The following is an 11,274-nucleotide window of genomic DNA, read 5'->3' on the forward strand; positions in this document are numbered from 1 at the left end:
CTCTTCATGCAAGGTGAACCTTAATCAAGGAAGCGATTCCATGAGGAGAACAGGGTGGAGGTGGAATTTATGGAGCTGGTGTCTGGAGACTGACTGTGTGGGTGTCCTCTTCGCTCTACCACCTTTCAGCTGAATGACCTTTGCACAAATTATTTAACTTCTCTGCGCTTTAAGCTCCTCTTCTGCAAAGTGAGGGATAATACGGACCAATTTCATAAAGTTAGTGACATGCAAAAGAGAACTTACACTGAAAGTTGGTGCTCTCTGGGACACAGCAGTGGGCCATTAATGTTACCTGCTGCTCCTCAGACAAGAGTCAGCCAAGGTATTTACTACACGGACGCAATATTTTGGACCAAAGATGCACCCTTAATATAATAGCCAGTAGGAAAAATTCACGGGTATTGAGGAGTTGATGAGGGAGCCCGGAGCAAAGATTTTGCCACTCACTGCAGTTGATTTCTAAGAAGAAAGCACACATTCCTAGTTTACCCAAGAGAGAACTGATGGAAACATGCAGCTGTGGTATAATCATTAAGAGCTATCCTTTTCTGAGAGTGTTCCATTTTGGCCAATAACTCTTTGGTCACTGTCGCCCTACTGAAAAGCAAATGTCTAAAACAGGGTGAGTTGATATTGGGAGAAGTGAGACAGGCACAGCAATGCCACGAGGTGAATGACTGCAGGCAACACAGGAGTGCACAGGTAAGCAGGCACTCACCCAGGAGTCAGGCAGTAGGGGAGGACTCTGCCCCAACGTGCAAGTGTAACTCCTGAGCTCAAACTTGCATTAGGTGTGTGGCTGTGGTTTGACGTGGGCAAGGAAATGAGGCCTGTCAAGTCCAAGCAGAGAGATGGAGGAATCCCAAGGCTGTGGGCTGGACGGAGGTCAAAGTTTCCTGGAGTTAATGAGGACTTGTGGGGACCTGGAGTCGGGACAGACTAATCAAAATAGCTCTCAGGGGCAGTAGCTGTTTATAGCAGGGCAGCTGGGACTCCTGGGGCTTGCGTTCCATAGTGAGCCTCTATCTTTCCTGGCAGTGTCAAGTCTAAGGCAACTTTGAATATAAATGAGCCAATTTGATAACACCTTTTTTGGAGGGTGGGGGTGGGGTGGGTAAAAACATGTTGGGATTTGCAGAAACAAGCAAAAACAAAAGTGAAAACCAGACAAAAACCAGGAAGTATTTGTATCAATTGTAAGACAAATTTTGATTTTAGAAATGTTTTACCTATAAAAACATGACTTTGAACTACAGAAATATTGTCTCAGGTCCAGGCAGGCTGTTTGGAGAAGAAATATAGGGCAATCATCAAGACTTGTGCCAAGGTGGGGTGCCCTGAAGAGTGGGCCTGGTTGACACGACGGCCTCTCAGGACCGGACTGGACAGGTCAGTGCCTTGTGAAGTAGAGCGATTCCGATTGGCATGTGAGTGTAGCATTGGTGGAATCGCCAGGATAGGCACAGGAGAAGGGTAAAGACTGCAGATGCTGGTCACCCAGAATGTCTGCCACATTCAGCACAACCCCTCATTCTGAGGCTCAGAATGCAGACCTTCTATTTCAAGGGTGCAGGTGATCTCAGAAGGGATGGGCACGTCTGCCCCATCATCCTGTGAACTTAGACAAAGAAAGTGTTGCTAGAATCACAATGCAACATCACATTAACCTACAGGCAGCCCTAGGAAGACCTCAAAGTTGGGATGAGTTTGGAAAGATCCATGGCAAAAAGAGTTAATGAAGGGTTTTCTTTGGGAACAGAAACATGCCCATGCCCTGCCACTCAGGAGTTACTTTTCTACAAGGTCAGAGGAATAGAGGGGGGAGGAGGAGGAGGAGGAGGGAGTGGGAGGGGATGAGGGACAATTCTACTGTCCATAGGTGCACTCTATTCTTCATCAACAATTTATGTTTCTACAACTCTACAACCAATTGGCATGCCCCTCACCCCCTGCAGATTACCTAGAAGCAGCTCTTTTGTAGAAAATCAATTAACTGTAGATATCAATCATATCTACAAAATTCCTTCACAGCAACAGCTGACTTAATGTTTGATTATTAGACAACTGAGGCTATATCTGGGACCAGATGACATGTAAAGCTGGTCATCACGCATATTTATTTCTATGATTATGTATGTTGTGCTTCAAAATTAGAAGTAAGTGTTTCTCAGTGAGCTGACCTATCAGCCTTGCAAGGAGTGTGAGTTATTTACAGCAGGAGGAACAGTGCCACCTCTCTGTTGCAAGGTGTCAATTATAGCTGAATCTCTTCCCAGTTGGAAAAGGTAAGTTGTTTGAAGTAGCATTAACTAGGATTCAAGATTAAGCAACCTCAACTAGAGGTCAATTATTCAAATGATTGAAGACGTTAAACATCCATTGTATTAGGTGTCTAAGTATAAGAGAAGGGTCATTGGTAGGAGGCAGTAAATCTTTTGGGCTAAACTTTCCACGGGGACTCTGGTTGGGACTGCTCTCTCAGGCACATGGTCATTAGCCACTGCCTTGAGGATGCACTTCTGATAGGTGGAGGCTGTGCTGTGCCTAGAGAAAACCCAATAACAAGGAAATGAGAGGAGCACCTTAGAGCCCTGGCCACTACAGCAGCACTTCTTGCTCAACTTGGACAAGGTCCAAGTTTTGGTTCCCTGTGTGTTGCTATTAAGGAGACTGGTGTATGCTGACAACAGGTCACCCTCAAGTGGTAGAAAAATGTGGGTGCACTGGACACTGACCTTCAAGGCAAAAACCTTTCAGCTCCTTGTTTTGTCCCTGGTGGCCAACACAGTACTTGGCCATGTAATTGAAGAGCCTATTAAGCCAGACAGTTAAGACCTAGGCTACAAGAGTTCCAGTCCTAGCCTGGTCACCTGCTTGCTGCCTGATGGATTCTCCATGGCTCAGCTTATTCATTCCTGAAAAGCATGTGATCCAGCTATGGCCTGCCACTGTGACACTGTGTGGGATATATGGGAGGAATTGTCAGACTTAATATTTTTTAAAAGATTTTGTTTATTTGAAAGGCAGATTCAGAGAGAGGGAGAGACAAGAAAGATCTTCCATCCATGGTTCACTCCCCAAATGGCCGTAACAGTTGGGGCTGGGCCAAACCGAAGCCAGAAGCTCCATCTGGGTCCCCCATGTAAGTGGCAGGGGTCCAAGCACTTGAGCTATCTTTGCTGCCTTCACAGGGCACATCGGCCAGCAAGGAGCTGCATCAGAAGTGGAGCAGCTGGAACCTGAACAGGTACCAGGTACTTCAATACAAGAAGCATGTGTTGCAGGTGGTAGATTCACCTGCTGAGCCACAACACCAGCCCCGTATTTTGTATTTCTAAAACCAAGTCCATCTGAAGCCAAGTCCTCACATAGCTCAATGTAAGCCATTCACATGCATGCCGAATTTGAGGTAATCCTTCCTTTATAGAATGGGACGAGAAAAATGTGAGTGGCTGAACAAGCCATTCCTCCTGAACAGAGAAAGGACCCCTTGACCAGGATAAATCATTCCTACCAACAGGGAAAGGATCTCTTGATGGAAGGGCAGTGTGTTTGCAACCTGAATGTTCATTTTAGTTGGCTATTTTCTGGCCCGTTGCTACACTCTTCCAGCCTGTATTAAAATTGACTCCACCATCCCCCTCAGTGCACCCTGTGAGAAGTCCTGACACTGGTCCAGCTCCAGGACCTAGGTTTGCACTCGGAAGAGAGCGGGCCAGAAATTGAAGGTGCCATTTTAAATGAGACACTTGGGAAGATTTTAAGCAAGGGCAAGGGTTTGGTGTTGGTAGTTTCGGGGAGATTTGTGGGACAGAGCAAGCTGCTGTGTGGCGATGTGCTTGGGGTTCAGTCAGAGCAATGCTGCTACCGTGTCTCTGCTCAGAACCCCCGGTGTTGGCAAGCGTGGGCTTGCAGCATCGAGAGCATCTGGCAGCCTGCACGCGCCTCCCCAGATGAGCAGCAATAACCAGGCTGAGGCCTCGCGGACAGCAGGTATGGACAGGTGGGAGAGAAGCAATGTGGTGAGGATCACAGAGCACAGAATGGTTTAAGGGGCTCCCAGAAATGACTGCAAGCTACTTGGATGGATATTAATTTTTATCCGTCAGGTCTTCAGGGGCTCAAATACCATAATTAGGTCATTAAAAGTAAATGTGATAGAACTTTACACTGAACCAAATGCTCACTCAACAGGGACTGTGGAATAAAAGCATTTTTGGATATTAAAAGGTGGATATGAAACCTCAGTTATCCACAGACAGGTAGGGTTGCGTGATAGGTCTGTTTAGCACTTACCAACCAGCACATATTTTAGGCTGACAAAGCAGAGTGCAGTGTCAATTTTTACCAATTTCCTGAAATGCAAGTTTGGTGCCACATACTCTGTTCCAAGTCCGGATTCTAGATTACCTGAGCAACATTTTAAATGGGGGCAGGCAACTGTACCCTACCACCTACCTCCAGTTTATAAAGGAGCTTGGAGAGGCCTGCACGGGAGAAGCATGCATTGGGCAGGCAGGGACTATGGTCCTGTGAGAAGGTAAATGCATCTGTGGAGAGTTTGACATGCAGCTTGGAGCCTTTGCTGCTGACTCAACTCAGGAGGGGTGGGGCTGGCATTAGCAGCTGGGGCAGACAAGTGGAGAACTGCAGCCGGGGGAAGATAAACAGTTCCCGAGATCACGGACAACACACTTCACGTGACAGAGCTTCTGGGCTATTACCTGGGCGTCTGTAGGGTGGGATGTTGATCAACAAAGGGATAAAGACAAACCTCAAATTGTCTAGGCAGAAAGAAAGAGCAAGAGATTAAGTGAGGGATACTTGCAGACACAGAGGAGGGAGCAACTGAAAACCATCCTTTGCAACTTCTGCCCTAGTCCAGTAGAACAAAAGGAAGTTATAACGGTGGTAACCAAATGACACCTTTACCTCCTCTCACTCCTCCTTGCTCACAACCTGCTCCCAATTAACAAGCACCACCAAATACAACAACAAAGTGAACACATGTAGGAAACAGAAACCTGCTCAGGTGAAGAGAGGAGAGAGGAGAGGAGGGGAGATGCCTAAGGCATTCCATTGTTCCTAGTTTCAGGTGGGCTTCCATACAAACAGCACTTAAAACATTGATTACTTTACCAGACAGGCCGGCTCTTGAACAGACTGTTCAGGACAATAATGAAACTGGAGAATGTTTTGTTGAGAATTTTTTCTAGAAAAGTTGTGACACTGGCCTGTGCTATCATCAGACACAGGGGCACCTATTTCCACCGAAGACACTGGAAGGGCAATGCCTGGTGGAACGGAGTAGGGAAAACAGGGTGTTTATTGCACCGTGTGAGTTTTTCTTTTTTTTTTTTTTAACTTTTATTTAATGAATATAAATTTTCAAAGTACTATTTATGGATTACAATGGCTTCCCCCAATACCGTCCCTCCCACCCACATCCCTCCCCTTTCCCACTCCCTCTCCCCTTCCATTCACATCGATTCATTTTCGATTATCTTAATATACAGAAGATCAGCTTAGTATACATTAAGTAAGGATTTCAACAGTTTGCTCCCACACAGAAACATAAAGTGAAAAATAGATGATTTTTTTTAAATGATGATGAAATCAGATCAGACCTATTGTCAAGTTTAATCCCAGTGAGAGTCAAGTTGGGAGTTGATAATTTTTTTTTTTTTTTACAGAGGATCAGTTTAGTATGCATTAAGTAAAGATTTCAACAGTTTGCACCCCCATAGAAACACAAAGTGAAATATATTGTTTGAGTACTCGTTATAGCATTAAATCTCAATGCACAGCACATTAAGGACAGAGATCCTACATGAGGAGTAAGTGCACAGTGACTCCTGTTGTTGACTTTACCAATTGAAACTCCTGTCTATGGCATCAGTAATCTCCCTATGCTCCAGTCATGAGTTTCCAAGGCTATGGAAGCCCTCTGAGTTCTCCGACTCTTATCTTGTTTAGACAAGGTCATAGTCAAAGTGGAGGTTCTCTCCTCCCTTCAGAGAAAGGTACCTCCTTCTTTGAAGACCTGTTCTTTCCACTGGGATCTCACTCACAGAGATCTTTTGCCAGAGTGTCTTGGCTTTCCATGCCTGAAATACTCTCGGGCTTTTCAGCCAGATCCGAATGCCTTTAGGGCTGATTCTGAGGCCAGAGTGCTGTTTAGGACATCTGCTATTCTATGAGTCTGCTGAGTATCTCACTTCCCATGTTGGATCACTCTCCCCTTTATTTATTCCATCGGTTAGTGTTAGCAGGTACTAGACTTGTTTATGTGCTCCCTTTGACTCTTACTCCTTTCATTATGATCAATTGTGAACTGAAATTGATCACTTGGACTGGTGAGATGGCATTGGTACATGCCACCTTGATGGGATTAAATTGGAGTCCCCTGGTATGTTTCTAACTCTACCATTTGGGGCAAGTCAGCTTGAGCATGTCCCAAATTATACATCTCTTCCCTCTCTTATTCCCACTCTTATGTTTAACAGGGATCACATTTCAGTTAATTTTCAACACTTCAGAATAACTGTGTATTTCCGTGCGAGTTTTTCACTTACTGCACCTTGTCAGCACATCCATCCATAGACTTGTCCCTCATACCCGTTAGCTGAGCCCCACCTTACTTTGTGTCTCCAGCTGGCCCGTGACTCTTCCCCAGTTTGCTGGAACTCTGCAACACAGGCATGCACCCCTGCAGCCTCTCCTGGCCCTGGGTCACTGCCCTCAGCCCGCACTTGTTGACTGGGGTCCTGAGATGCCACCCACCGTTCTGCAGCTTCTTTGGTAGTACTGGGCACCCCTTCACAGCCTTGCTGTTGACTAAGGGCCAGCTAAGGTTAAGACAGGGCCCGCTCAGCTTTCTCTCCTTTCTTCTTTTACTGCTGGACTTCACTGTGCCGTAGCTCAGCTCCTCCAGTGTGGTAGTTGATGTGAAGGTTTTGGGGAATGGTTTTAGGCCCTGTGCTATGTAATAATTTTTTCTCTTAAAAAATTTGGGTACAAAAGTTTCCCTGTATGTAATGGGCAGCACCTGTGTAAAATGCATTGCAGGTGCAGGTATTGTGGCATTGTGGGTTAGCCACTTGGGAAACACTTTCCATATCAGAGTGCCAGTTTCAGTGCCAGCTACTACTCTGACTCAGCTTTCTCTAATGTACACTCTGGGAGGCAGCAGGTTGTAGTTCAAGTTTTTGGGTTCTTGTCACCCACGTGGGAGACCTGGGAAGAGTCCCTGGCTTCTGTCTTTGCTCTGGCACAGTCCTAACTGTTGAGGGCATCTGGGGAGTAAACAGGCTGATGGAAGATCTCACTGTCTTTCCACCTTTCATATAAGTAATATTAAAAAATAAAATACATATTTCTGGCACAAACCCTTTGATAGCGCCAAGGGGAAACTTACTACCCATTATATTCACTTAGAGGCAAATAAAATTGAGCAAAGCAATAGTTTAATTGACAGAATATATGCTGCATTAAGTTGGATATAAAGTTATGATGGGAAACATAACGAACCTTACACTCTACATTCAAATTTAAAAATACATTCATTTAAAATAATAAAAAAGGAAACTATAATTATTGTGAGTTCCAGAGGCGTGAACGGTCAGAATCTTTAATGTTCATGTTTCCTTGGTCACACTGACAGCTAAATTACTAGGAAGTGTGCTGATGAGAACACAATTTAGTCAAGAAGTTGAATTTATAAAAAAATGACTAACGTTAAGGTTAAAGTAATATATGAAAATTCTGGAATAAACACTTTCTTAATTTCCTCATGACTCGCCCCGATCTCTGGATTAAATTTTTTGGGTATTTTCTATTCTCCCTAAATCACCTGTTTAGCAATCAAAACACTTTAGTTCATCATAATCATTTTCCGAAAGAAATTTTGAGCTTAGTTTTTGTTACCTTGCTTCATTTTATAATTACTCTCACACGGACACTGGAGGACAGGACCTCCTACTAGGCTAACATGAGACTATGACTTGGGGATTCTTCATTTTCAGGAGTGAGGGTTTTACGCAGTTCCCCTAAATGCATGGATCTGAGGCCAGCGACTGGCAAAAGGGTGAGGTGAGCCATCCCCCTCTGTAGACAAACACCACACATTCCTTGATTCCTACAGATTCACTCTACAGTTGCTAATTTGGTAACAGTTTGAACCCAACACCAGGAGCAAACTATAAACACTTCAAGCAGCAGACATCACTGGAGAACTGAGAACCTGCTGGTGTGAAAACACAGCATTCAAAATCACTCCCTGGGTGTCTCCTCCTACGACTGAGTCTGCTGACCCCCACACCATACCAATCAGGTTGTGCCTGGCAACACAGGGATGGAAAACCCACTCATTTAAACATGGCCTGTTATCAGCAAGAGATCCACTTTTTATGCTGGTAAGATTGGTTGGGATGAGCATTGGGACTTCTTTTTCGGGAACCCCGATGGGAAGAGGCCCAGTCTGCTGGCATAACTAGAGGGTCTCACTACTCATGACTGCTGCCACCAGCAGGAGCTGATTTCCTGAAAACTGCCTCACTTGTTGGCAACAATCCCTTGCACTAAAACACACACACTTGTTGCTTGGGTTCTAACGCCTGGGGGATATTAGAATCCAAATAGTTAGGAGAGCTGGAATGATGTAGAACTATGGCTAACAATGGTCATCTCCTTCAGGTGTAGCGAGGAACCCCCATCTGCCAGCTCTGCTGAGAGCAGAAGGGAAAGTTGATTGAGTTAGAGGCGTGTTTCCTTCTGTGCATTGCAACAATATTAGTGGGGTGTCCACAATCAAGCACTTGTAGAATTTCAGAGGCCAGCATTTTCACCCCAAGTTAAAGTAAATGTGATCAAATTTGGAAAAGTTAGAAAGGAAAAAGTATATCAGTGAGGGTTCCATCAGAGAAGTAGGGCTACTAAGATACATGTTGATAGTGGGTATCAAGATAGAGGACAGTGGTTGGGCCGTGGACAATTGTAAGATCTACTCATGGCTGTATGTGCCTGATCCCAGTGCCTGAGGTCCACAAGCCGGCGGGAAGAGCATGCAGACATGAAGATGTGAGGCGAGGGACAGCAAAAGCCAACAGGGACCTGGGAACATGAGTCGGTGCTCACCAAGGTACACTTAAAGACACGTCAGGACTTGCTACACACCTGGCTCAGGAGCTGGAGAAGCTCGGGTAGGATGCCCAAGGAAGGAGAAGCTGCTGCGAGATCAGTACTGCTCCACACCAGCAGGGCAAGTTGGCGGGCGGGCAGCAACACATGCCCCAGAACGGCCACTGCTTTCCTCCTGCCCTCCTAATCTCCCACGGGAAACTCTCAATGTCCCGCTTTAAGGGGAAAACCACAGGCAGCGGGATTCTGGGAAGCATGGGCCAGCCTAACCAAGCTAACACATTGCCAAGCCATCACAGCAGGTGTGAAAGAATTTAGAGAAGCCCTATTTCCATATACTCACCAGATTTACCCCACATTCCCTGCCTATAGGTGTTGACCGTTGGACATAGCCTGGGAGAGGACAGACCCACGGGCTAGGGACCAACCAGTCTTGCCTTACACCCCTCACCCTGCCCTGGAAATATCTTTTGACTTTGCTCTGAGACACAGCCAAGGAAATCAGCAAACCTCAGGCTACGGGGAGCACCAGTCCTGTTGCTAAGAGACAAATGTGCAGAGGTATGCTCCTGATTCAAGTGAAACCATTCCACAAGGGTTTTGTGGTTTGCTATTAGAACACAGGGATCTGTTGTGAGTTTTGCTGTTGTGGTTTTTTTTCTAATCTGGCCTTCAGGTCTGTCTGTTGAGAGCCAGAACAGCCACACTTCAGGAGAGCCCTGCCTGGGGGTCAAGTCAGTTTCCCCTGAGACACAGTGAGGAGGTGAAACCCAAAGGCATTAAACAAAAAGAAATTTTATCACTTACGATTCCAGAGGGGCTAGTGGTGCCGAAGGGAGGCCGACAGGAATTCTGGAAGTGGAGGGAGCCCGACTAACCGATGGCAAGAGACAGAGATTGTGTGAGCTGGAGCCGCTGCGAAGTCCGGGAGCGTTCTTTAAGCTTTCCTCGGGCTGGTGGATAGGTGGGTCAGAAGAAAACTCGTGGGAAGGGCAAGGTTGCTGGCACAGTGCCGGCATTGACCATTAGGTTTTATGAGCCACAGCTGTGAGGTGTGTGTTTTTCAGGGAGGGCGTAGAAGTAGGAACACATGAGCCACGTCCCAAACACCACACGGGCGTCGGAATCTGCCCACTCTTGCCCCACCCTCTGGAGACAGGAGCAACTAAGTTTTGAGCAACTTGTTTGAAGCTTGAGAGTGGATGCTGAGACAGCCAGTGCATTAAACGCGTTTATGACAAGATTCCGGAAACCCAGCAGAGCAAGCTGCCCACTAAGGCAGTGTGTTTCCAGAGGAAGCCCGGCAGCCTGGAGCATGGGATTGCTCCTCTTCTGAAGCAGCCCCCAGTCCTGGCAACTTAGCTTAAGTGAAGGTGGCTGCCAAAAAGATTCAGTGCCCACGGGCTCAGCTTCCCCGCTCACCCGTCTCAGGTGTGCTCAGAGAGAGAAGGGTCAGAGCCATCCTCCCCAGCGTCAACAGGCAAGCAGCGGCCTGATGAGCGACCTCACCTGCAGGCCCTGGGAGGAGCCTTTGGGTGCTCTTTGTGCACCTGGGGATTTTACTGGGGCGTCTCCCAGACCACCAGCACAGGGGCTTCCACTTGTGGACCCAACACAGAATGCCTGTCACTCAGAGAGCTTGGGCTTTGAGCAGGATGAAGTACACAGGTGTGCTGTGTAGTCTCCCTTTGGAAAGGAGGTGAATGGTCTCCCACTGTCCAGCAAGAAAATTATTTCAGATGAGTGTGTATCAAAATGGCAGGTCCAAGGGTGCTAGATTGCTTTGGGGTAGAATTTAGTAGATTTGTAAAATTGCTTTCGTCTACCACTGTCTCTGGTAGAATTGCCTACTGTACCAATATACAAGACTGCTAAAGGGATCTCCAAACACAGTATATACCACTTGTAAGTCACTGTAATGGGCATAGGATCTGGGGTGTGGTCTGTGGATCAGTCCATCTATCTTTATATCTATGTTTCTATCAAGTGTGATCTCTCATCTAGCTATTTATAAATAAATAAATATATAAATACATGTATACAGTGTATTTCAAGAAGTTCATGTAAAATGGAATTAAAAGTTTCATTTGTGCAAAAATTTTGAAATTCACACATATTTCATTCATAATATGC

General features: G+C 46.1%; 1 protein-coding gene across 8 annotated transcripts in view; it reads right to left on the bottom strand.

Moving 5' to 3' along the window:
* The window catches only part of LOC127483844 (uncharacterized), a 124,653-nt gene extending 113,983 nt beyond the window's left edge, over window positions 1-10,670 (bottom strand). For 2 of the 8 annotated variants that reach the window (XM_089311104.1, XM_089311105.1), the window contains exon 1: window positions 9,949-10,658. In XM_089311104.1, the coding sequence (XP_089167230.1) occupies window positions 9,949-10,160 (212 nt within the window). In that variant the 5' untranslated portion in view covers window positions 10,161-10,658. Of the gene's footprint in view, window positions 1-9,948 lie in introns of all 8 variants that reach the window. The other 6 variants (XR_016218669.1, XR_016218670.1, XR_016218671.1 and 3 more) reach the window with 6 other exon arrangements.
* Between the last annotated feature and the right edge of the window lie 604 nt (window positions 10,671-11,274).

Source organism: Oryctolagus cuniculus, chromosome 12 (genome assembly GCF_051225735.1).
Source record: "Oryctolagus cuniculus isolate XC-2025 breed Fujian yellow rabbit chromosome 12, ASM5122573v1, whole genome shotgun sequence".
NCBI lineage: Eukaryota > Metazoa > Chordata > Mammalia > Lagomorpha > Leporidae > Oryctolagus > Oryctolagus cuniculus.